The sequence below is a fragment of the Equus quagga genome, chromosome 5 (assembly GCF_021613505.1).
Source record: "Equus quagga isolate Etosha38 chromosome 5, UCLA_HA_Equagga_1.0, whole genome shotgun sequence".
NCBI classification, from domain to species: domain Eukaryota; kingdom Metazoa; phylum Chordata; class Mammalia; order Perissodactyla; family Equidae; genus Equus; species Equus quagga.
Window position 1 is genome coordinate 36,154,119 of NC_060271.1, and position 26,399 is coordinate 36,180,517.

The 26,399-nt window shown below is 58.4% G+C and overlaps 1 protein-coding gene across 9 annotated transcripts in view; it reads right to left on the reverse strand.

The window, feature by feature from the left end:
• ARHGEF10L (Rho guanine nucleotide exchange factor 10 like) overlaps positions 1–26,399 on the reverse strand; it is a 152,675-nt gene that overhangs the window by 96,117 nt on the left and 30,159 nt on the right. For 8 of the 9 annotated variants that reach the window (XM_046660364.1, XM_046660363.1, XM_046660362.1 and 5 more), the window contains exons 2-4: positions 6,665–6,744; positions 1,379–1,564; positions 542–575 (exon numbers count right to left, since the gene is read on the reverse strand). In XM_046660364.1, coding sequence (XP_046516320.1) covers positions 542–575; positions 1,379–1,564; positions 6,665–6,701 — 257 coding nt within the window. In that variant the 5' untranslated portion in view covers positions 6,702–6,744. Of the gene's footprint in view, positions 1–541; positions 576–1,378; positions 1,565–6,664; positions 6,745–7,088; positions 7,235–26,399 lie in introns of those variants that run through there. The other variant, XM_046660355.1, reaches the window with a different exon arrangement.

Here is a 26,399-nt window from a genome sequence, read left to right on the forward strand (position 1 = left end):
GTGACACACAGGGACCCACGGCCGGGGCTGGGGCTGGAGGCCGAGGCGGGCATGCCAGCATCCAGGCATTTAGCCACTAGGCGCCCTGATCACACAGGCTCCCAGGTAGAGAAGGGCAGAGTCTCCAACGACAGTCACAGGGGATGGAGGTGTTGGCAAAACAAACAGTGAAGGCAGAGACAAGCATCGGGGGCGCAACCCAGTGGGGTGGGAACTGCATTGTTTCCATTTTGCACAAGAACAGACTGACACTTGGGAGTTTATGCGACTCCTTCAAGCTACACAGCTAACAAGGGGCACAGCCAGGCTGTGGAGCCAGGCCTGCATTCTGCTGTTTCACAGGCTTGTGGGCAAAATAAAGGAAGGAGTAGCATGAGTTTAGGCAGTGACCTCTTTCCTCTGGGCCAGGGATCTGGAACTGTGTCCTCCTTAGGCAAAGGCCTGTGCGGGGCCCTGCGGGCCGCAGCGCCCCCTCCCACACCTCCCGCCCAGGGGCCCCTCTTTTTCCTGCCGCCAAAGCAAAGGAACGAGGCTCACTTACTTTGTCTGGGGCGGTGCAGCCGCTGGGTCTGGGTCTGCAGGAGAAGAGGAGAGGGAGAGCCCGTCAGGCCAGAGGCTGGCCAGATAGACTCAGCCCATCCCCGCCCCCTTTCCCAGCCTCCCTGGGGGGCAGAGACAGGGCCTGGCGGCCTGGGTGCCTGCCTCCCTTCCCCCAGCCACTGCACTGTCATTAAGCTCCTACCTGTCCTGCCTGCACCACCTCACCCCACCCCCACGGCCCACATCCTAAGTCCGACCGGAACCAGCCGCCCTGCCTGCTCTGGGCCTGCGCCCGCCCCCCACCCCCCAGCTCCTCAAGGAACCCCTTGTCCCCAAGCCTGCGGGAAGTTCCTGCTAATCCAGTCCCGAGTCTCTCCCAGATGACAGAATCAAGAGTCCAGAAGCTGCCATTTAACACCAGCCTTATCAGGGCCCTTCCACCCCCAAGGCCGCCGGCTCCCCATGGCCGACGGGAGGGGGCAGCTCTGGGAGCCTGCTCCTCTGGCTGGGGTGATTGCCTGGGAGAAGCTGCAGGGAGGTGGGGGTGCTGCACAGACACGAGCCCTGGGCACAACTGGGTCCAAAGCACAAGCCAGGCCACTTCCATTTACGATGGGCCCAAGTGGGCCACATGCTACAGGAACGCTAGGAATCTCCGGTTCCCAGGGGAAGCAATGGAATGCAGCTTCTTCCCAGCGGTTTTTCCCTTCCTGCTTTCTGGGGACAGCGGAGAGGCCACAGGCATCACTGGGGGCCTGGAGCTTCCACCCAGCCCTAAACTCGCTGTAGCCCCAGAGGCCTGGAAATGGGAGCACCCGAGGCTCCCAGAACACCTTACCAGTGACAGGGGCGGAGTCCAAGTGGATCAGAGGGGCGGCTCCATCCTTCTCTGGAGCAACCCCTAGGACGCCTGGGCCAGCGCTGGTGTCCTCGTCATCGTCACTGTCGTCAAACTCAAAGGCCTCTCCAGGGTCGTCCTCCGCCTCGGGGGAGGTGCCTGGGCCTCCGGGAACCAGCTGATCTCCTGGAAGGGAGGGAGGCGTTTAGCCGGCTGCAGGGTCTCCTCTTCGGGGTTTGGTCAAGGGAGGTTATGCGAGCAGCTCAGGTCTGAGTGAGGACCCAAGGGCAGTTCCCAGAAACTAGATTAAACCCGTGCCCAGGCCAAGTGGCCCTCCTGTGCCTCTGCTGGGTTCTGTGTTTGGGTTGGGGGTCTGAGCAGACAGGCAGTGGACAGAGGGGAGGGAGAAAGCGTCCATGGTAAGCATACACACACCTGAAGTTGACTGTAGGTCTTTCATATTCTTGTTTTCTATTTTGCTATTTTGTAAGAGAAGGGGCTTTTTCAATGCATCTGCGCATGTGCACGTGGGCACACACCTTCCTGCGTGTTTCCGTGTGCATGCGTGTCTGTGCATTTTGCGGATGTAGGAATGGGCACATACAGGCTCGTTCTGCATGCTGCACTTTATTTGGTCTGCGTGGCGGTGTGAAACACAGCTGCCTGGAAGAGTCTGGAGCCTGAAGGAAGCCAGCTTTCAGGCTCCAGTGCGCCTACTGGCCAGGGGTAGAGATAGAGGGCCGTGCTCCCAGCGTGGAGGTCTGCCCGGCCGGGCCTCACACCCTGCTTCTCCTACCTGGGAGATCCCCTTCATGGCCACGTCCTCCTGTCGCCCCTCAAAGCTCAGCTTTAGCAGGGAGTGCCCCCACCACCCTAAGTGAAGGCGGTCCTGGCCCCCTTCCCTGTCTTTGCCCTTTGTTTCTTCATCTGTTCCTAGAATGTGTAAGGATGCTTTGGGCTCCCCCTACCAATCTCGGATCCCTAAGAGCAGGCCCTCCTACTGTTCCCTTTAAGGGGACAGGTCCCGGCCTGGCCGAGCGTAGGAACTAGGCGACTCTCGTTAAATGGGTGAAGAGATGGCTTATCTATTCTAAAGAGCATCTCTCCTAGAATCTGAGCCTGAACAGAACCTCAAGTCCGCTAAGCCACTCCCCCTTCCCACAAACCGGCTCCAAAACCAAAGGGCAGTGTGGTCTGGTTTTAACAGTCTATGAGGCTGACCAGCCCTCCTTGGCTGGCCGGGGCCATCCTGTCGCGGCTCATGCCATACGGTGCAGAGCATGAGCTCTGGGCTCAGCCCGTCCTGTCTGGGCCGCCTACCAGCTGTGTGGTTCTGCGCAAGTCACTTCACCTCTCTGAACCTTGGTTTCTTCCTCTGTAAACTGGAGAATAAAGACAGCACCTACCCCATAAGCTAATGTGAGTGTAAACTGAGATGTGGGTCAGGGTTTCTCAGCTCACCGCTGTTGACATGGGGGCACGTGGTCTTTGTCGTGGGGGCACGGCAGGATGTGAAGCTGCACTCCTGGCCTCTGCCCACTAGACGCCAGTAGCACCTTGCAGCTGTGCAGAAATGTCTCCAGACTTTGCCAGATGTCCCCTGGGGGACATAATGGCCCCCAGTTGAGAACAGCCGGGGTAGCTATAGCACCTGGCGCAGGGCCTGGCACGTGTAAGGGTGACCCGAGAACATCTGGTGCTGTCATTCCTGCCCCTCCCGGCCTGAGATGCTCGAGCACAGGGCCGCCTCGTCCACGCGGACCCAGCCCCAGCAGGCGCTCTCAGGTGGGTGGATGAGTGAGTTGGGGGGTGGACGGAGCAGAGAGATGGAGGGAGGGACCAGCAGACGGACAGATGGACACAGCCGATTCCAGCAGTCTCTGTGCCCAGAAGAATCCAACTCCTCCCCCACAGGGACCTGGGGGTTTCTGGAGCAGAACATTTTAGGTACAAATGTATCAAATTCAAGAAGCCCCTTCCCCCAGCTTCCTCTGAGGATGGTGACCACACGGGGCCACTGAGGTGGGGGCCAGCCCCCCTCCTGGGAGCTCTGGGGACCCGGGGGCCGGCGTCAGCAGCAGTGGACTCTGGGCAGATCTGTGGCCTGTGCACAGGCTCCTTCTCTGGGTGCAGAGAAGCCAATTCTGAAATGTGCCCCACACGGCTGCCGCTTCCAGCCTCACAACCCCCTATTTTATACAGTGAGGCCACCGAGGTTTCCAGAGGTCAGGTGATACGCCCACAGTCACACCGCTAAGAAGTGGGGAGCCGGACTTGAACCCAGATCTGTCTCAGCTCCCCTTCCAGTCGCGTGAGCCCTTGGACCCCTGGCCCCGTGGGGGTGAATCAACAAGGAACCCAGGGGCTCCCTGAGTCGGAAGCCAGATCAGCGGTTTTCAAATCACAGTTCTCAGCCCACTGGCGGGTCATGAAATCAATTAGGGGATTCCCAGGCGGCATTTTCGTTTGTTATGAATTGCTTATTTGAGACATTTTAACTTATTGTATTAAAATATTAATGAAATCACATTTGGTACTACTTTTGACGTGGTTTTTGACACCTGTTTCAGTTATGGATACATAATATGTGTGTAGGATCACCTACTGCTCTCTCCTCACTCCCTCCAGTCCAGCCACATGGGTCTCCTTGCTGTATCATGGATGGACCAGACGTGCTGCTGCCTCAGGACCTTTGCACCTTCAGTCTCAGGACCCGGAATGTTCTTCCTCAGGTATCTTCTCCTGCTGTCACCTTCTTCCAGTCTTTACTATATGTCATCTCCCTGTGAGGCTGCCACCACCAAAACTGGCCCATCCTGACCAAGGGGGGCTTCAGTGCCTTGGTCCCTGCCCTCTGGAATCTGCGGGGCAGGCGATGGGGGAGGGTTTCCCTTTGCACCTGGCTGGCACCATTGTAGTGACTACAGTGTCAGTCAGACCACCTGGGTCCAGACTCCAGCTCTCCCATAGTCCGGCTGTGTGAGCGTCAAGCTCATCCACCCCTCCGAGTTGCAGTGTCCTGATCTGTAAAATGAGGACAATAATAGTACCCACCTTACAGGGTTGTTGGGAGGATGGAATGAATCAACACCCATAAACCTGGGGCCAGGGGGAGGCTCACTAAAGGGCAGCTATTCTTGCGATGATGACTCTGCTTATCATCATCGTCGTTGCATCATCATCATCATCATCACTATTATTATGAAGATTGCCCTGAGTCTCAGGCCAGCCCCTGACTCTGGGTGAGGTGGGCAGGCCTTCCACACTCACAGGCCACCCGGCGCACAGGCTGTGTCCAGGGACTCGGGTCACCTCTGCACTTTGTCCCTTTAAGAGGACAGTGGCTCCAGTGAGCACATCCATCAACACAGCCATGCCCGCATCCCAGGGACTGTCCCCAGCAGCCCCTGCGCCAGGGGGTCCAGGAGAAGTCAGATAGGGCCCCTTAACAGGAAGGAGCTCAACGCGTGGTGAGGCAGGCAGATGGGGAGGAAGAAAACCTAAAACCCCAGAGACTGAGCCGGTGCCGGAAGAGACAAGGGGGCTCAGCCCGCTGCAACACTGCGTGCGGCTTCGGGCACAAGGCTGCCCTGCACAGAGCCTTGAAGGATGAGCGAACGTCTGACGGGCTCGCATGGGGCCGCGTTCCGGGCTAAATGCCACAGCAGGTGCAGAGAACGAACAGCAAGTGACCCAGCAGAGCTGAAGGCGGGAGTAAGGATGAAGGGAGCTCTAAGGTGGCTGAAGAGGTGTTTGGGGGAATGTGAATTTCATTTGGTAAGACCAGGAGAAGCTCTCAAAGGATCGGAAAATGGCAAAGGGCCTGGTTGGACCAGATGATACGAGGCGGCAATATCAGACACAGCTGGAAAAATACATGCTCATCGCATGTTTGCTGAATGGAACTGAATCCATTTAATCACAAAACGATTTTGTTCTCACTCTCCATGTCTGGCCCTCTTGGTGGGGGGGAGAAAGGGTGCAGGGTGCTCACAGCAGCAGGGGCCAGAGCGGGGGGGCATTCTGGGCCCCAAAGTCACGGTCATGAATCAGGAGACGCGCTCGTCCCCAAGGCTCTGTTCCCAGGCTCCAGAGACGCAGGCAGTCAGACATCTATCCTTATCAGAAGGAAAAATCGGGAGGCCCCTCCCTGGATAATTGAGAGCTGAACTGCACCCGTCCCACCCATCTGTGCAGGTGGCACCACTGCAGCTGGCCACACACGCCTTTGACGTTCCTGGACACGCCCCATCCTCGGGAGAGCCAGCCCCAGCAAGTCCAGGAGGCAGGGGACCTGGGAGGCTACCCAGCATGGTGGAGAAGGCAGGCCCACTATGCCGGCCCCCCACCCTTTGGAGAAGAACCCGGAGGAAGACACGACTCCCTGGACTCTGCCTGGGGCTCAGAGCAGAGCACACACAGCCTGTCCTGCCGACACCCCACAGTGATCACAGCTCCCATTCATTGAGCGATTGATTACCACACACCGGGCATTACATATATTTAAACCTTGCGACAACAGGGGAGAGGGTGTCATTACTACCCTGTGTTTATGGGTGACGAAACTGAGACATAGAGACACCAAGTTACTCAGCTAAGCTCCCAGTGTCAGTGGCAGCATCAGGCTGGTGAAAAAGCCCTGGCTCGTGACCACTCTGCTATCTGCCTCCCCCAAGGGGGGACGAGAGGACAGGAAGCTGGGCCCAGTGGGTGAAACGGCAGGGGTCCGGCTCCTCCAGGGTGGGGCCTGGATTCCACCTGCAAGGCCCCACTGCTAGGCTTGCCAGACAAAACACAGAACATCGCATTGAATTTCAGATAAATGACAAATCGCTTTTTTAGCATAAGTAGGTATTTTTCTTCTTTTTTTCGCTTTTTGTTTTTTTTGCCGTTTCTGGCCACCTTACCACTGCTAGTCGACCTGACCTTAGTACCTTAATAGATGGAGATGGACAGCCCAGCCCCTTCCCCTCAACCGTCAGGGCCCCACCCCCAATTCATAAGCTTCACCCCCCAGCACAGTGCAATCCCCAGATGGGCTCTGCCCCTCTCTCTGGGGATCTCTGGGAGACAGGCAAAGAATCAAGCCCCGTCTGGAGCCTACTCTGTGAGGAGGAAATTACCATTTCCACCTTGCAGATGAGGAAACAGAGGCAGAGGGGTGAAGTCACTTGCCCAAGGGCACACAGCTAGCGGCCAGCGCAGCCAGGATTCACACGGGTCGGCCTGCTCCAGAGCCAGTGGCCCATTCGGAGGAGGGACAGCAGGAAGCCTGGGGTACCGTACCTCTGGCAGCCTGTGCAGGAGGGTTGGAGGAAGCCATCAGACAAGGTCGAGCTCAGACCAGCGCCGTCCCAGCCGCTCGCCTGTGAAAAGAAGCCAGAGATCGAATCGAACGGCATTCAAGGCTGATGTTTTGGCAACAGAGAAGGGTGGTCACCAGCTCACGACCTGTGCGTTCCCGCCTGCCGGCTCTCACACTCCTTTCTCAGCAGCTCTGGGAGCACAGGACAGCTCCGGAAAGGGCCCAGCCCCCACTCATCATGAATCATTAACCCAGAAAACCAGAAGCTGCGGGACCATAACCCCATCTTCCCAGAAAGCCCCGCAGCCTCAGATCTTCCAAAAGGAAGCAAAAGCCCCAAGCTAAGGGACCCTCGGGAGCCTGGTGGGTCCAGCTAGACTACCCCCGTCGTCCCCTCTGGCTTACAGGTGAGGCTCCAGCCCCCTCCAGGCCAGGATCACACTCAGGCCCCCGGGTTCCAGAAGCTGGATCACGCCTGAACCGTCATGGCCGGACACTTCCTCCTTTGGCTGCCCAGTAACCACGGCTCCCTCGAGTCCGGCCGCTCTCACCAGGCCCCGCCTGCGGCCTCGCTGAAGGCCATTCACTCTCTCTTTGTCTCTCCCCATCCTGCCCCATGGGGGTGGCCAGCTGGCAAGGGGCCGCCGGGCCATGGCACACGGGTGGAAGGAATGAAAGGGCTGCAGGGATCCGAACTGGTGAACCCCAGGCCACTGAAGTAGAAAGTGCGCACTTAACCACTGCGCCACCAGACCGGCCCACCTTTACTTTTATTAACTGGCTTCCTAAACAAAAATAGAATGCATGTAAATAGCAATTAATTGGTAACAGCAAATATTCACTTAGTGCCTACTACATGCCTACAGACATTATTCTAAGCACTTTAGCGATAATTTTTTTCTTAAGTATTAGCACCTGAGCTAACATCTGTTGCCAATCTTCTTTTTTTCCCTTCTTCTCCCCAAAGCCCCCCAGTACATAGTTGTGTACTCTAGCTGTAGGTCGTTCTGCCTCTGCTATGTGGGATGCCGCCTCAGCATGGCTTGATGAACGGTGCCATGTCCACGCCCAGGATCCAAACTGGCAAAACCCGGGGCCGGAAGCGGAGTACGCAAACCTAACCGCTCACCCACAGGGTTGGCCCCTACAAATAATATTAACATATATTAATCCAAATTATAAATGAGAAAATGAGGCCGAGAGTGGTTAAAGTAAGTTGCCCAAGATCACACAGCTAGGAAGTGGCAGAGCCAGGGTTTGAACCCAGGCCATGGGCCCCAGAGTCTGTGCTCATTAAGCAACCACCATGTCTAGTGCCTCCCCAAACCCAAACAAGACAAAGGGGGTACAATGAAAAGGAAGTCTCCCTCCCACCCCAGTTGCCCTGATCCCCTGGAAGTGACCACTGTTCCTGGTTCCTTAAGATCCTTCCAGAACTATCCCAGGTATCGCCAGCTCGCACCTGGATATGTGCCTCATTTTATGCAGGAGGAAGCACACTGTGCTGCGGCTACGTTTTTTGCTTAAGAACCTCGGCGACATTTCAGAACATGGGCATCAGTCTCAGTTTTCCACCTGCTGCAGGTATTTTGGGGGGATACGCCATGATTGACGTAATCCCTGCCAAAGGACGCTGAGGTTTCTCCAGGCTTTTGGTGGTATAAACAAGGCAGGGACCACCGTCCTGCACACACAGGGCCTCGGGCGAACGGACGTGTGAACCTGCAGGGCGCGTTCCTAGAGACGGATCTGCTGGGTCAGAGAACAGAACTGCATTTCCCTTCTGACAGAGGCACACTGCTCTCCACTACGCGTGTGACAGTGCCTTTTAGCCCCACACTGAAAACTCTCAGGACTGAAATGTTATCTTCAGCAAAGGGCTTGGGAAAGCAAACGAAAATGTCCGCGGAACCCCTGCGAGTGGAGAGCTCAAACGAGAGTGCGCGGCATCCTCCAGCAGCTCCCCAGCCCCGTGCGCCCATTCGGAACCACTCTGGAGGGAGCCGGGGACTCAGAGCCATTTTACAGAAAGAAAAAGGAGGCACCAGCCCAGGCTCATGTGCAAACTGCTCCTTAAACACAACTTTCTGATAATGCGGAAACCCAGGAGACTTCCCTCCAAGCCAGAAAGTCAGGTGTCCTGCCCTTCTTCCGCACCCTTCAGGGCCGACTCCCGCCCTCCGCCCCAAGCCCAGGGCTGTCCCTAGGAAGGAAGGGAGACACCGACACAATCGGAGCTCGAAGCCATATGTGCATCGTTCCATTTACAGACAGGAAACCAAGGCTCAGAGAAGTGAGGATTTGCCCAAGGTCACAGAGACAAGGGAACAAGGTGACAACATTAGGATTCTATGAGGGGCACTGACCCCAAACACGGTCTCACTCCTTTTAATCACTGCCTCCCTGGACTTCGGGGCTGGAATCTGGGGGCACCTGCCACAAGTTAACCTGGGGCTGGGAGGTCCCCAAGCACAGACACAGACCCGTGAGCCCCGTGCTCACTCATGGGCCTGTGGCCACAATTTTCCACAAACACGTCCCTAGTCTCAGAAGGATGTGGGTGAGGAAGCAGGGATGGCTCAGAGCAGCCCACTGCCACCGCCAGAGGCCCTGGTGGCCCAATAGTCAGGAAAGAGTTCAAGGGACCTGACACCACCAGGGTCCCCGCACTCAGGGGCTATGACACCTTGACAACTGAGTAGCTGCTTAACGCCAGCTCCAGGCCTCAGTTTACTCATCTGCAAAACGAGGATTAAAAAGTACCCACCTCACAGCGTTATTAAGAAAATTAAGAGTGAACACGTGTAAAGCTCACGGAAGGGTCCCTGGGACACACTGGTCTATGACTGTCATTACACTCGTGGCACAGCTGTGAGGACCACAGCTCCGCCTTGGGAGTTGGGGACCCAGGTGGGAATCTCAGATCCACTGGCAGGCGAGCCTCAGTGTCCTCGTCTGTAAAGTGGAGGTCCCACAACCTGGCCCCCGGGGCTCCCAGCAGCACACCTGAGGCCAACTGCAAAGCCCCAGGCAGCACTGGTCAACACAATGCAGGACAGCAAATAGGACCCTCTGTCTGGACTCTGCACCCCAGGAGTGTAAGCCCTGAGGGAGGTTCACGGGGGGACCCCGAGAGCCTAAAGCTTCGAGCTGTGGGGACCTGGGGGCAGCGGGCTGGGCAGCGGGTCCACCTGCTGGCTGGGCTCTGCCCCATCCTCTCCATGTGAGCTCAGGCCTCTCTGTACCCGCCCTCCATCCGGGCACAGTGGGCATCCCGCCCCTGCCCAGTCGGTCCCACAGGCCGCCACACGCACGGAGCCGGGGCACGGGTGCGAAAGCGCTGAGCAGACAGGAGAAGTCATTCAGCTGTTTCCTTTCTTATTTTGATTTTTAAGTCTCCTTGAGCTAGGCGTGGTCGAGAAGCTTCCAAGGTGGGAGTCTGAGCCAAAAGAAGTGTGTTGCAATGCCCCTGAAAGGAACCTCTCTCTGAAAAGCAATTCAGAACCTTCCTGCCGGGACGGTGGCGAAAGAGGCCGTCCAGCTGGTGAAGAAGAGGGACGGAAGCCAGCAGTGGCCCAGGGAGGACAGAACCACGGGCATCCCGCTGTGTTTGAAAGCACGCGGACGAGGAGGACAGGAAGGAGCCTCACTGAGATGTTAACGGTGTCTGCTCCGGGAGCAGGGTCACAGATTTTCTCTGTACCTTCTTTCTGTTTTTCCGAATTCTCCAGATCTTCTACAGTGAGCATTATGATGAGACGAATGAAAATAAGCAGCCTCCTTTCTAGAAAGAAGACTATCCCAAAAGCATCACAGCGTGTCGGAACCAGAAGGCAGCTACAAGACGGTGTAGCTCTGGTTTCACGGATGTGGAAACTGAGTCCAGAGGAGGGAGGGACTTGCCCGCAGCACCACGGTACTGGAGAGGCGGAATCGCGACGGCCGTGGTTAAAAGGACGCGATCAGGTGCTAGATCTGAGTTCAAATCCCAGCTCGGCCACGCGCCGGCAGTTCACTAACACCTTTCTCACAATTGTCTGTGCGCAGGGCTCCGGGCCAATGCAACGAGGGCGGAGTGCCATGTGCGAGGTATTCCGCACAGAGTGAGCGCTCGGGAACAGGAGCTCTGTCGTCATTGTGACATTAACAGTGCTGTGCTTGGGGGGCAGGGCTATAAGAGATTTTCTTCTCCTAGGGGTCATCTCTTTAAAAACGACAGCCAAAGGGCTGGCCCCGTGGCCGAGTAGTTAAGTTCTCGCACTCTGCTTCGGCAGCCGAGGGTTTCGCCAGTTCAGATCCTGGGCGCGGACATGGTACCGCTCATCAGGCCACGCTGAGGCGGCGTCCCACATGCCACAACTAGAAGGACCCACAACCAAGAACATATAACTATGTACCAAGGGCCTTTGGATAGAAAAAGGAAAATAAAATAAAATCTTTTTTTTCCTTTTTTTAAATTTATTTATTTATTTTTTTGAGGAAGATTAGCCCTGCGCTAACTGCTGCCAATCCTTCTCTTTTTGCTGAGGAAGCCTGGCCCTGAGCTAACATCTGTGCCCATCTTCCTCTACTTTATATGTGGGACGCCTGCCATAGCATAGCTTTTTGCCAAGCAGTGCCATGTTCCGAACCCGGGGTCCGAACCGGCAAACCCCAGGCCTCCGAGAGGCGGAACGTGAGAACTTAACTGCTGCGCCACTGAGCCGGCCCCTAAAATAAAATCTTTAAAAAGGACAGCCAAGACCGGCTGGGCAGGCAGCCCCTGAACTGAACCGTGCTCTTTCCAGCCACACCCTGCAGAACAACTTGCAGGAAGATTTTCAACCACGCTGACAGGGCCAGACGCAGAGGAGCAGGTTGGGGCTGAGGGTGTGCCCCAGAGGATAAGCTCAGTGACCCTGACCACCCAGCATCATCACCTCCCTCCACCCTCGCAGCCCTGCTCACCACAGCAGGGGTCTTCTTGGCTCTAATTTAAGAAAGCAAGCACTTACCAGTTCTTCCTCCCTCTGGGGTTCAAAGTCCACCCAGCCTAGAGGCCCAGTAGGAAATGCTCCCCAGCCAGCTCCGGCCCCACTCCCTCCCTCTCCTCCCTAGCCTGTGAAACTCCCCCATCCTGAGCCATCTCCCACCCCAGTCCCTCTTCCTGAGCGTGGCCTGGAGAAACACACCTGGGGGGCGTCGGAGGAGCGGGGAGGCCGGCCTCTGGGGAGAGGCTGGTGGGGCCAGGGAGAGCGGTGGGGGTCGAGGCAGGCAAGAAGTCAGTCCCGGAAGCTGGGAAAGCAGCAGATGCTGGCACATCCGAGCCAGGCAGCCTCACTAGAAGGGTGGCTGCCACCCAGCCTCGCATAGAGGGAGACAAGGAACAGGTTCGGGCCCAGGCACCCATCCCAAACCAGGCCTCAGAGGCACCCGTGTCTGATTCTGGAAGCCAGGGAAAAAGCACAGGACAGGGGAGGAGGCCCAGGGCTTGCGCCGGTCAGGACCAGAGCTCCTCCACGAGGGGGTGCACCCTCCCAGAGGTCTCTGGCTCCCAGCCCTGGCCAATGTGCGCTTGGCCGACCCGACCCCATCTCTGCTGCCACAGTGACCGCTCCACGACACACACCCCCGGACTCTCCCTCATTGCCTTCAGAAGGAAGTCCAGGTCCTAAGCAAGGCCCTCCACGATGCTCCCCTCCTCCCCACTGACCTCCAGTCCCAGCAGCTGCCGTGCCCGGCTCCAGCTCTCAGGAAAGGGTCTCAGGCCCATGACCTTGACGACCTCTTTTACATCTCTGGACCTTTTGCTCAGGCTGTCTGTTCTGTCCAAGCAGAATTCTCTCACATAACCAGCAAGCAAACTCCTTCTCAACCTTCAAAACCCAGGCCCGGTTTGTCCTTCGTGAGGCCTCCCCAGATCCATCTCACGCAGTGGTCCCCAAGCCTGGTTGTGGAGCTTTATAAAAAGTGTCCCAGGCCCCCAATTCTGGTTCAGTAGCAGAGCTTGAAAACTCTATTTTCAAAGAGCTCAGGTGATTCTGGGACACGTACGGCCTCTGTGATAACTGTCCCCTCGCTAGACTGTAGCCTCTTCTCATCCCGGGGACTGGAGCACCGGCCGACACGCCAGACAACGGCTGCCGAACTGGACTAAACCCAGAAGCTGAGAACCTTCATCTGCTTGGGATCTGCTCACCGTGGAACCCGTGAGGCTGGGCGTCCCTGGGCCTGGGGCTCCCTGCCTGAAGAACGGAGGGCCATGGGCCCCGGTGGGGACCTCTGCCCTCCCAGGTGTCCGCTGCCCTGTCCAGGAAAACCAGAGCCGGGGGGAAGCAGAGGGGATGCAAGCTGGACAGTGGGCCCGACCAGGAAGAGGGACCCGCAGCTACTGTGTGCAGGGCGCCGGACGCCCCCAGCTCTGCCCTCGGAGGCCCTCATGGCCACCTGCTGGAGACTCCGGAGGGAGACGGCTCCCAGAAAACATCGGTGGAGCCACAGCAGGAGGAACACGACCAGAACTCAGAGCCCCGGACAGAGAGATGGGAGATGCGTGGCAAGGGCTGAGGCTGGGGTCCGAGAGATCCAGCTCAGACGCCGAATCCCCAGTGGTGAGACGCCGGGCAGGCGTTCAACCTCTCCCTGCCTCCTGTCCTGTCCGTCAGATGTGGATGTAAATGAAACGACGTCTGACGATGCTGGTAGGTTCTTAACAAAGGTTCGTTCCCTTCCCAGAGCTCCTGCCGCTCCTGGAGGAAGACGGCTATGCCATTGTGCAGACTCTCAACTGAGTGCGGGCCGGCCATCCATCAGAATACCAGCCCTGACCTTTGTGACCCTTGTCTCCCTTGAGATCACAAAATTATCATCTTCGAAATGATAATAGCTGATGTCTCCTGACACTGCCATGCACCAGGCCCCGTGCTGAACATTTTACAGTTTTTGTTAATTTAATTCCCCTAGCAGATGAGGAAAACCAGGCTGAGAGACTGAGGGACATTCCCAAGGCTGCCCAGCTCCTGCACGGGGAGTCACCGGGCTGCGAGCCGGGAAGCCAGGGCAGGAGGCTCCGGCTGGTCCTCAGGGGACCCCAGCACAGAGCAGGTGCTGAGTAAGCAAGTGGCGTGAGCGCAGGGGTGAGTGGGGGGGCACTCTCCCAGGCCCTCCCCAGCCCACGGCAGGAGCCTCCGAAGAACAACGCAAGAGGGACAACAGAGCCAGTTCCTTCCCTCGCCTGATGGGCGCCAGACCATTCAATGGGCTTCCTAAGGCGGGAAGGGGGAGAGAGGCTCTGAGAGGCGCACCCTGCTGGCTGCGGGCCGTGGCTGAAGCCTCAGACAATGGAGGCTCTGTCCAGGGCCCAGAGCTGGCGTCCCCCGCCCGCCTCCCCTTCCCCTTCGACCTCCCAGGGGTGCCCCTGGGTCAATGACGCCCAGGCAGGACAGGTGGGGAGCAGCCCCCAGGAGGAGGCCTCTGGGCAGAGGGGACCCCTGGGGGCTGTTGCCTGGGAAACCAGAGCCAGCCTGGAGAAGCTGCTGGACTCCTGTGAAGGGGGCTGCTGCCAGACTGGACCCCAGCCCCTCCTCTTTCTCCTCCTCCTCCTCGTCACAGCCCCCAGGCACATTAACCCCTTTGTCCCCAGCGACCCAGCCAGGCAAGGGGAGTCAGGAAGCTGAAGGGCCCGGTGACACCCTCCTACTATTGGTTGAGCTGCCCGCCCTCATCTCCGGAGGGTCCCAGATCCTCGGCCACATCCTGAGTGGCCACTGTGATGGGGCCCCATGGCACACACACCTGGAGGCTGGAAGGGGACTGCACTGACTTTGTGACACCCCTCACCTTTCTGAGCCTCAGTTTCCCCATCTGAAGCCCACCTCTCAGCAATTCGGTACAGTGCGGCTCTAGTATTTTCATGCTGGAACCAAACCCAAGAGCTGGGTGTGTTCCCTCCATTCCATAGACAGGGAAGCTGAGGCTCAGGTCGGCAGAGCGACTTGCCCGAAGTCCCCCGGGAAGGATGAGGCGGGACCAGGAAATGACTCCATGCAATCTGACAGAGCTGCTGCAAGGGCAGGACGGATGGTCCAGGCTGCAGAAATGGCCCAGGCGCAGGCAGAGAGGCCAGAAGGAGCGGGGGCTTACAGGGAGGGCGCCTCGCGGCGAAGCCTGCAGTTGGAAGTGGGAGGGGAGCAGGCACAGGTGGGACCCACCTCCCCAGCTCCCCTCCACCCCAAGCATCTCAGGGAGCCAAAGGCAGGCCCAGGATTGCTCCCGGCCACTCAGCGAGCTGACCTAAAGCCTCGAGGAGAGCCAGGCAGAGGCAGGACTGCCTCATCCTCAAACGCCCGGGTAGCCCAAGTGGCCACCCCAGCAGCACTTAAGGTCCCTGAGTGGCCTGGGGCACAGTGAGACCAGGTCCCACCACTGGAGGACTCGCACGCAGACTGGCGTCCAGCCCCTCTGTGACTCTGACTCCCCCTCCCTAGCTCCAGGGGTCAAGCTCACCTCCACCAGCTCACAGAAACAGTCGCTCATCCTTTCCGCCACTCAACACACAGGCCACCCACACCTGCTGCGCTGCTGGGGACCAAGGAGCCAAAGAGAGTCCCAGGTCCCTGTCCTCAAGCAGCAAACAACAGGCGGCCGGACGTACAGACCTGCACCTGCACCAGCACGGCAGGGCTGGCCCGCAGGTGACTCCACGCGCGTAAAGTGGGATGAGGGCCTCGCCCCCATTTCTGACCGGGCAGTGCCCCTGGGTCAAGGAGGGCACAGAGCCCACAGGAGCGCGGTGGACTCCAGGCCTGTGTTTCACTCCAGATCAGAGCCGAGGGCAGGGGCTCTGGGGTCAGACTCTACTCAAATCCTATCTTCAGGACCTCCAAACGCTCCCAGGCTCGGGACTCTGACCTCGTCTGGCCCTGTGCCTCCCTGGGCCATCTCACCGGTTTTGTGGCTTTTAAGACCATGTCTACAGCAATGTCGCCAGCCCTCCTGAGCTCCAGACTTCTGCCCAGAAGCAAGCCACTCAGCCTGTCCGCTCCAGGGTCTCCTGGCATCTTGAACTTAACATCCACGCCAAACCGCTGATGGCCACCTCTGCTCCTCCCAGGCTCCCCTCTCACCCGAGGGCAGCTCCAGCCTGCCAGGCGCTCAGGATAAACCCTCGGACTCGTCCTTGACTCCTGCTTTCTCTCACAGCTACATCCTGCCCATCAGCAAACCTCATTGGCTCTACCTTCCAAATACGTCCAGAATCTGACCACTTTTCGCCACTCCCCTGCTGCCGCCCTGCTCCAAACCATTATCACCTCTTACCTGGACCGTTACACTAGCCCCTGACTCGTCTCCTTCCACCTCCACCCACCACCCCACATGCTTTGTTCTCGACACAGCAGCCAGGTTACTCCTCTGCTCAAACCCTCAAATGCTTTCCTACCTCCTTCAGAGTGGAAGCCAGGGTCCTCACCTTGACCTACAAGGCCCTATAGGACGTGCTCCCTACTACCTCCTTGACTTCAGATCCTCTCTCCCCATGGCTTACTCTACCCTCATCGTGAGGACCACCGCAGCTCCTCAAACACCCTACCTCAGGGCCTTTGCACTTGCTGTTCCCTCTGCCCGGAACACTCTTCTGCAGACATACACATGGATGGCTCCCTCACCTCCTTCAGGGCTCTGCTCAAAGGTCACCATATCAGAGAGGCCTTCGCCAGCCACTCTCTTTAAAACAGCACACGTATCTCCATTGGGCTTCTTTCCTTGACCCTGCTTTCCCGTCTTTGTGGTATGTAACACCTCCAGACATCTGTGTACTCTAGTTGTTTGTATCAGTCTCCTCCTACTAAAAGGTAGACTCAACAAAGGCCGGGGCATTATCATTGTTGCTCATCGCTCTCTCCACGGCCCTGGATGAGTGCCTGGCTCACAGGAGACCTCAACGCACACTTGCTGAAGGAATGAAGGAATCCCTGGTGCCACGCGGCCCGGGGCCAGTCCCGCCACCACCCTCGGGGAGGGGAGCAGGCGGCCAGGACCCGTGGGGCACTCACTCCGGGCTGTGCCTCCTCCGGCCTGAAGTCAGCCTGTGGCCCGGACAGCTCCTCCCAGGACAGCTTCACAAACAGATTCGCTGCCAAGCTGTGCAAGAGGCGGCTCCCCAGAACCAGTGTGGGAAGAGGTCTGGGGCCATCGCCAGGTTGGGATCAGAAGAAGGGGGTGGGGCAGGGCAGGAGGAGGGACTTGGACTATTTTTAAAAACTTGCTCCCAAAAAGTTCACATTCTTGCTCTGATGAGTCAGAAGCATGCGTCCGGAAGAGGGGACAGAACCCCCAAGCCCCACGGGCTGCCAGCCGCAGCCACTCTGGCAGGCAGGTGCACACGCTGGCCCCGCCACACAGGCAGGTGACGGAGCCTGGAGCACGTCCAGCTCTCCAAAGAAGGGGCAGACGGCTTCCAGCTGTGGCCACGGGGCAAGGCCAGGGGCGGGTGCCCCAGGCTGGCTGGCCACCGAGAGTGAAGGGGCCTCCCTTTTAAAGCCCACTAGGGCCCAGGCTGGCTCCATCTCTTTCTCCAGGCCCAGGCTCTGCCTCTCTCGGGGAGGGGGCCGTGCAATTCGTCCCACAGAGAGCTCTGGGCAGGAAGAAATCACCTTCACAAAACTCAGAGCTAAAGATAGCTCAGCCCACCCGACCACGGCAGGGGGAGCCAGACAGGCAGCCTCGAGGTCTCCTGAAACCCAAGCCCCGCACAGAGCTGCAGGGGACCCAGCAGCCTCAGCCACATGGTCCAGGAAAGCTCTGGCTGACCTCTCACAGCGGCCAGCACTTAGATTCAAACCGTTTCCCCTTAACAACGTGCTGCCCTCCCCAGATGCGGGCGTCATTCCAGCCGCCTCTGTCCTCCGCACCTGTAAGGGAGATGTGGCCATGTGAGGTCCCACCACACCTGCAAGGCCCATCCCATGGCGAGGCGGGAGCAGCCCCACTTTCCAGAGGAGGACACGGGCTCAGAGAGGTAAGCAGAGAGATTTCTCCACGGTCGAGAAGCTCATCAGAAGCAGATCCAGGACCAGGCCCAAGGTCTGTCCACGCCTTTCTCCTGGAGCTTCCCGGAGCTGGCTGCCTCTCCCTCCATGGGCCAATGCATCCATCCCATCCCCTCACATTAACTTCAGCCTCTGAGAAGACACTGCCTGGGGCTGCAGGAGGGAGCAGGGGAGCCTGGGCTGGCATGGCTGGGGGCGGGGAGAGTGGACAGGTGGTTTCAACCCTGCAATGGATTGTCCTGAATCTTGCCGTCCTGGGGTGGGGCGACATCCAGGACCATGACCAGCACAGGGAACCCATCCCAAACACGGGTCCTCTTTCATTAGCAACTTTAACGAGAACCTAACTGGTGCCCACCAGCCCTGTAATGAGACTCATGAGGAACCGGATAACTCAGATGCCGCCCACACAGATGCTGCTCCTACGAAGAGACCCTAAGCTCCCTCCTCGTACGCCCTCTGCCCTGGGTGCTGAAACCACACCAGGTGCCATGACTGTGAGCCCACCTGCCTACGTCCCGCTGCCCGGGATGTGGCTGCCTGCCTGATGGAAAATGGGGGGCCCACTGCACCCAGGGTCTGAAGCAGCCTCCAGTCCTGCGGGGGGCCCTCGGGTGCCCCTTTTTGCCACCAACATGCCCTGGGTGTGGCTTTAAGGAGAGTGAGTCCTGTGATCAAACCTGGTTGGGTCCTGGCTCTCCACTTACTCACTGTGACACTAAGACGTCATTTCACCGTTCTGATCCCTGATGCCCTCTTCCGCAGGAGAACCCTAAGAATGCCCACCGCACAGGGCTGTTATGAGGATTAAATGAGACAACAATCCACATAAAGTGCCTCTCTGAGAGCCTGGAATACTGTGGGTGCTCAATAAATGTTTGTCGAATGAATGAACGAGGGACCACCTCCTTCTAACTGGACAGCAGCCCTGGCCTACAAGAAGATAGAGCTGAGTGACTCCACAGCCCTCCCCACCGCTGCCCTCCAGAGCCTTCCTGGGTCAGCAAAAGAGAGGTTACAGGGGAGCAGCCTCTCCTGCAGCGTGTGACCATGCAGCACCCCCACCCTGGAGGGCATGGGGTGCCCACGGATGTGCTCAGGGACAGCCACCAGCTGGCCCGACCCTGTGGCTAACACTCAGCTGTGTAAGCCCCCCAAAGTTTCCGCCCACCTCCTGCCCCCTTGAAAGTCAAGATTCCAGGGAGGGGGTTCACAGTCAGGAAAAGGGAGGACCCCAAATGGCAATGACCGAGGCTCAGCGCGTGGAGTCAGGGAGACGTCACCATCCTCTGACCTCATGCAGTCGAGCAGAGGGGGGCCTCGGAGCCGGCTGCAGGTGTACCCCTTTACGTAAAGCACTCTGGCCGGAGAATCAGCCCGGAGAGAGCTGCAAATATTAGGGCGCTTCCATTTCCTTGCTCCACTCAAATCTGTTCTGCTAAACTCAGGGACAGCAACCGCCCTGCAGGCAGCAAACTTACAGTGACCCCCGCATGCCCACGGCTGTCACCCAACACGGCACCAGGAGCATCCTCAAGTGACTTGCAGAAAGAGACCAGGCCTGGGGAGGCGGGATCCAGGACTTTCTGCCCTGCTGGCAACCAGCACACCCAACAGGTGCTCAAGGCTAGACGGAGGACGGATGCATGCACGCTCCTGTGCGCCCCTGCCAAGACTGAGCCTTTGCCGGGCTCACACAAGGTGTGTCCTGCGGCCAGGGTCTTGGTCAGAGGACGGGGACACCATCTCCTTCCACGTTAGGGTGCAAACCGGGGAGTGAGCGACCGAGGTCACATCTCCCACATGGGTACCAGCTGTGTTAGAACTGAGGTCTCCAGCCCCACTCCCTCACTCTGGGAACCGTTAAGCTCAAGAGCCTTCCAGGGGAGCGCCGAAAAGCCGGTCTTTGTCTCTCTGGATCCCTCTGCGATCCAACAACCCCCCTTAATCATTCGACAAATATTTGCTGAGCACTACTGCACACCAGGCACCAGGCAAGGTTCTGTGGACTCGCTGAGGAGCAAGACAGTGTTGGTTCCTGTGCTCCCCAAGGCCAGAATCCCGCAGGGAGGCAGCTACCAAACAATTACACAAATCCACCCATCGCCATAAACCAGGATGAGTGCTATGAGGCGAGAGAGAATTCCAGGGCTTCACTGAGATTCAGGCAGACGGTCCAACATTCTGATTCGACTCTCCCAGGACTGACGCTGGTCCTGTGTACTCCCTGTGGTCATTGGATGACCTGCCCTCCATCGTATCCACACAGGGCGAGGGGACACGGAGACCCAGCGATAATCCGGTTAATTCTGCAGGGACTCTGCCTCCGTGTGGCCTGGGCCAAGGCACACAACTGCTCCGGCCTCCAGGCGCCCTCCCTCCTCCCAGCAGACGTTTGCATTTGACGCCAAACCAGATCTTCTGCGCCCAAGGAATACAGGACATTGCGGGCTCTTTTTACTTCTTGACTATTTTTGGGAGAGGCAGTATTGGATTTCAGAATTTCCATCCCATCTTGATTTATGCAGCCACAGTTTTACTGATCCATTTAAGGCTATGGTTCTCAACTTGGGGGCAATTTTGTCGTCGCCCTCCCCCCCTGGGGGATATTTGGCAATGTCTAGAGACATTCTGGTTGTCACAAGTGTGTGGGGGAAGGGCGCTACTGACATTTAGGGGGTAGAGGCCAGGGATGCTGCTAAACGTCTTACAGTGCACAGGATGGCCTCACAACAGAGAATGACCCTGCTCCAGTGTCAACAGCGCCAAGGAGAAGCCCCGGTCCGAGGGCATCTGGTCAAGTCCCCTGAGGATGGAGAGCAGATACTGGCCCGTTAATGCAGGGTAGTGTTACTGTTATTAGTCAGCGGGACACAAAGACCAAAGTCATGGCCACTGGTTTCCATGGCAGATAAATACGAGGCTACAAGGCTCTCAGGAAACTGCATTATGCTGCGGGCACTTGTTTTTGTGGATTTCCCCGCTAGACTGTGGGGGCAGAGACCACGACCTACTTCTCTGTGCGTCTCCACCACCTGGCCCAGCATCTGGGATACAGAAGGTGGGGGGAGATGGAGGGAGGGAGGGGGAGGGAAGGCAGACTGCAAACTCTTCGAGGCGGGGACCACGTCTGTGCCTCTCCTGTCCTCAGCACCCGACGCCCCCCACACCGTTCCTGGCCCCAAGCAGCTGTCTCCTGAGTGAACGAACACACAGCCAGATGGTGCGCCCTCTGAGGCCAGGCACTGTGCCCACTCCCCTCTGGGTCCCCCAGCCTAGCCTAGCTCAGGGCTCAACCCTCAACATTTATTACTGGAGCCTCTCCGGAGTGCTGGGCACGCAGCTAGGCCCCGCTGAGCTGCCCCAGGGGGAGACAGGCAGACCCGGCCCCGACCCCCTGGAGCTCACAGTCAGGGAAACCTGGGGTTCCCTGGGAGGGGCCCTGAACCTAACCAGGGAGGGGGGCCGCCCTATCCATCCGTTTAAAGCTCCTTGAAACAGTGAACAAAAGCACGAATAGTTCATGTCTGCAGGGCCTGGGACACCGCAGCAACGAGAAGATGTGAGCAGCACAGAGGGAGGGAGGAAGGGAGGAAGGGAGAAAGGGGGCTTCCAACGGGAGTCAGGGGCCTGCACGCTGCCATCGCCCCCTCTCCCCAGCACCCTGGCCCAGGCACACATTCACTCACGACAAATGGTGCTGAGCAGGTGGAAGCCAGAGCCCAGGCGCTGGGCACAGAGAAAAGGCAACGGTTCCTCGGGTTGCCCAATGCCACCAAGGAGTGAGTGCCAAAATCAGCAATGGTAACAACTAACGTTCATTAATTGCTAGCTAAGTGCCCAGAGCTATTCTAAGCCCTTCACCCCTATAATTATTTTAATCTTGACAACAACCCTCTGAGAGAGGAACGATTATCATCCCCACTTTACAGATTAGGAAACCACAGAGAGGGTAAGAAAACTGCCCAAGGTCACACAGTCAACAGCCGGCAGAGCCAGGATTGGAACCCAGGCCAGCGGGCTGCAGGGCTGTGCCTGGAACTCCCGCAGTATTTGCTCCTTCAAAGCTCAGCCACCAGCCAGCTCCTGTGCCACCGGGGAAACAGCGGGATGAGCAGACAGCACCACAAGGACCCGACTCCTGGGGAGCTGATGGCACAGGGCCCCTTCGGGGCGGCACACCAGGACAAGAACTGGGGCACTGGCAGGCAGAGCGCTACATCCCAGCAGCCCCCGGGGAGGGTTCTGGCTGCGCTGCCCCCAACAGAGCCTCGACAAGCAGCCCCTTTGTCCGGGCCCCAGCCCTGGGCTCCTGAAGCAGCTGAATGCACAGCCGTTAGGTCTCAGAGGACATTCTAGTCTGGAACCACCGGAGGCAGGCCCGGGTTCCTACGAACACCCGGGATTCACCCAGACCACTCCAGCCCCCACCCTGGAGAAGGCACCCGGGCAGGGGCAGCCTGAGATTCACTGTGCCGACCAGAGCGGGCATGGCCGCGTGCCAGCCACTGCCTGAGCCAGCGCCCTCCCCCTGCTGTGGCAGAGGGTGACCATGACGTCAGACCAAGCCTGGAGGGACCCCCTGGGCTTGGGGCATTGATTCCTCTCCTAACCTGGCTCCTTAAAAGGGCGCCCACTGATCTGAGCAGCAGCTAATGGCTGGGGTACCTCCTGAGATTCGCAGCTTTGACCCCGCCATTGTTTCTGAGCCAGGCATTCTGTATTTTCCCACAATCAGTCACTCTCAGAAGAGAGGGATCTTTGAGAGGCTGAAATCCAACCTGTCAGCCAGAGCAAGAATTCCTTCTTCTTTTTTTTTTTTTAATGTGTGTGAGGAAGATTGGCCCTAGGCTAACATCTGTTGCCAATCTTCCTCTTTTTGCTTAAGGAAGATTGTCACTGAGCTAACATCTGTGCCATCTTCCTCTATTTTATGTGGGACGCCACCACAGTGTGGCTTGACGAGAGGTGCTAGGTCTGCACCCGGGATCCCAACCTGTGAATCCTGGGCCACCGAAGCAGAGTGCGTGAAATCAACCACTATGTCACGGGACTGGTCCCCAAGAATTCCTCCTTAAGGATCCTAACAAATGGGTGAGTCATAGCATAAGCTTTGAAACCGGGCAGCCCTGACTCCAAACCCCAGCCCCATAACCAGAAAATGTATGACTTGACCTCCCCAAGCCTCAGTTTATTCATCTGTAAACTGGATGTAAGGACACTCCGAGACCCAGTTAAGTAACACACTCATTCATTCATTCAACGCACATTAATGAAGCACCCCCACGAGCCAAATACTATTCCAGGCGCATGGGAGACATCAGCTGACAAAAGAAAAGGGCCCCCTCCCTGGGGGAGCTTGCTGAGCCCAGCCCTGTGCGCAGAGTGGGTATTCTGAAAGTGCCTGAGTCACACTCCCATTTCCGCACTCCTCCTCTGGCAGAGTCACTGTCCCACATTAAAAGGTCTGAGACCTGCCCTCATCTCGTCCCCTGCAGCTTCTCAGAACACGGCTCCCGCCTCCCGCACAGGAACCCGCCAGCTGTCCTTCCTTCCCCATGCCAGTCACACCCCCACTGAGATGTGCCCCAGGCTGCCATTGTCCCTCTTATCAGTCCAGCAAACACATCCTGGGTGTCCACTCTGTGCCGGTGGTGGACGACCCCAGGACATCACCTGGGTCACAGTTCCTCCTTACAAAGGTCGGGGAACATGTGGGCACGTGGCACCCTCAGCTCACGACCAGGGATGCTAACTCACATCGCCAACGTACACGGGAAAATCAACGCTGTCCCTCCAGAGGGAGCCTACGCTCTTTCCCGCTAAGTGTGCAACCAAAGGGACAGTAATTCACGTGAAATCCCAGGCCCTGCTCTGACCGGCCGGGATAGACTAACGCTCACCAAATTCTGAGTTTCTATTAAACCAGGAGCCGTGTGGGGAGCCCCCCGTGTTATTTCAGGAGCTCCTCGATGCTTCGAGGTGGAGATCCAGGGCCCACCTGACTCCCACTCAACCTCGAGGCTCCCGGAGGCCAGCGTGAGCCTGCCTGTCCGCGGCTCTTCCTGCAATATCTAGCACCATCGCTGGCATCTAACAGGTTTCACTAAGTATTGATTGGAATGAAACAAGTAAGAAAACTGAGTGAAGTAAAGTGACTTGCCCAAGGTCACGCGGCTGGAGAGGCAGCCAGCCGAGCGACAGACCCAGGTCCGTGCAGCTGCGATGCCATGCTGGGCCTCCCTCGGAACTTCCCCACGGTGGAGCACCTGCTGTCCAGAAGCTGCCTGACAGGAGCTCCCCCAGCAGGCTTCCCAGGGCAGAAGGCACTGCTCCTCCAGGCCCCAAGAAAGGCGAGGTGAGTGCCATATGAGACCTTATTAGGGAAAAGTAGAAGGAAGGAAAATAAAAAGTGCCCTGGCTAGGAAGGGCCAGGCTTGTGAGTCATGTACCCAGAATATTCCATTCATAGTTGGCTCCTGGGCAGGCTGGAGAGGCCAGGGGGCCCGACGGCCCCAGGGACCTCCCGGAGGCAGCTGAAGGTGCACGATCAGGGTCAGGTGGGCCTCGGGCTGGGGGTCAGCCTGGCTCTGCCACCAATTCCCACCAGCATCAGACAAGTCACCTCCCTCCCAGGTTTCTGCCTGTCTGACCGCAGCCCAGGGCCGTGCTGGGGCTGCCTCTGCCTACAGGGCTGGGCAGAGTGGGGATGAAGGAAAAGCGGGTAGTTCCTTGTCTTCCCAGCCAAGCTCAGCCCCACACCCCACACGCCCCGCTGTGGAGCGGACAGCCAGCCCACCCGGTCTCCGGCTGCCTGCAGACCCACCCATGCAACTCCTGGGCTGCAGGCACCACGGGGAGCAGCGTCCACTCACCTTTCAGACATACTGATCGCTTTCAGCCTTACAAGACTGAGGGCCTGAGAAGGGAAGTCACCCCACCGAGCACCGGCTCTGTCCTGGGGTCTTTGGGAATACCAGCTCCCTTCACCCCCTCAACGGCCAGATGAGGCAGGAGTTACCATTCCCATCATTCAGGGGAGCCCCTGGGGCCGAGCGGGGCGAGGGCACCCGCCCAAGATCACACAGCTAACAAGGCTTCGAACCCCGGGCCTGAAGCCTGAACCTGTGTTCTCACTCCCACTTGCGTGTCAGCTCGCAGAGGACGGGGACTGCGGCTGGGCCATGGGTGCCCCCGTGTGCCTCGTACACAGTGTTCAGGACAAGGCTTGTTGGGTCGGGCAGGTGCTTATCCCAAACCCCACCCAGGGACCCAGGGAGCCTCACACATCCTGAGCTGGGAGAGCTCTCCATGCTCTGCCTGCAGCCTGCTGCACCCCGGTGTCCTGGGCCTGGGTCTGCCTGCCAACCCGGCCTGTCCCCACCCTGCAATAGGGGAATCTGAGGCCCAGGCCAAGAGGAGCCAGAAAGCAAACCTCAGCACCTGTGACACACACAGCATCCTGGTGTGTCCCTGACAGCAGCAAGGAGATTGCTGAGGGTCCAGGGTGCAGGGAGACCCTCCTGGTTCCAACCTCAGGTCCAGCCTCATTAGCTGTGCAGACCTGAGCAGGCCTCCTGCCCTCTCTGTGCTTCGGTTTCCTCCTCCGCTGTAAAACAGACACAGCAGCCCCTGACCGTGGACAGTGATGGCAACTAAATGCGGCCACCTGGCGTGGAGGAGCAGGGCCTTTCTCCCCGTGGAGGGCGCCTGCTTCTCCTGGCCATCAGCGGGGGTGGGAGGCTCAGAAGCTGGCAGTCCCCCGGGCAGCCAGCCCAAACAGGGTTACATTCAGAGCTGGATTTCCGGGGTTAATATTTACCTGCTGTGACTCAAATCTTCTGGGGCATCAGCCATGCCCGAGTCACTCGGCCCTGAGAATGCAAACCAAGCAGGGACACCCGGTGGGAGGGGAGGGGCGCTGAGTCCAGGACAGGCGTTAGAAGCCGGGTCTCTCCGGGGCACCCAGACCCAGCCTGGCTGGGCAAGCACGGCCCCTTCCCCCAGGGCCCCTGCTGACTAAGTCCAGGCCTCGGCCACAGCCCCGCTCTGCAGCCCCGGAGCCCCAGTCATGCGACAACCACTTGCACGGGATCCCGGCACCCAGTGAGGGCATGTGAAAGGGAAGGCTGGGCCCCGGAGCCTGTCCACACCACCCTCAGCAAACGGCGACGTCTCTACCTGCTGGGACCCAAGTTTCCGGCCTCAGTAATAAGCCAACGCGGAGAACGAGCCATCAGACCCAGCGCTCCTCCCAGACACCCTCTGGGGCATCAGGCCCCGTTTCACAGAGGAGAAGCTTGAGTCAGCTTGCTGGGGTCTCTATAATTAGAGAGAGGTGGGATTCGAACCAGGTCTTCTGGCTCCCGGGCCAGCAAACATCTAACCACCCCTCAGGACGCCCCCAAAGCCCCACATTTCAGCGAACGTTTACGGGTGTTTGCCGAGTGCCAGGCACCGCTCTTCACACACAACCACACTCTAAATCATTCCAAGAGCCGGACGAGGCAGAGGCTGGTGCTACCCCATCTGACGAGCTGAGAAACGGAACTAAAACACAGGGAGGTTCAGACACCTGCCCCAGGACACACAGCCGACAAGAGGCAGAAGTGAGAAGCAGAACCAGGCAGTCTGATTCCAGAGGCCAAGGCTCTTAGCCACCACTGCCTCTACTCATCCCCCCCCCCCC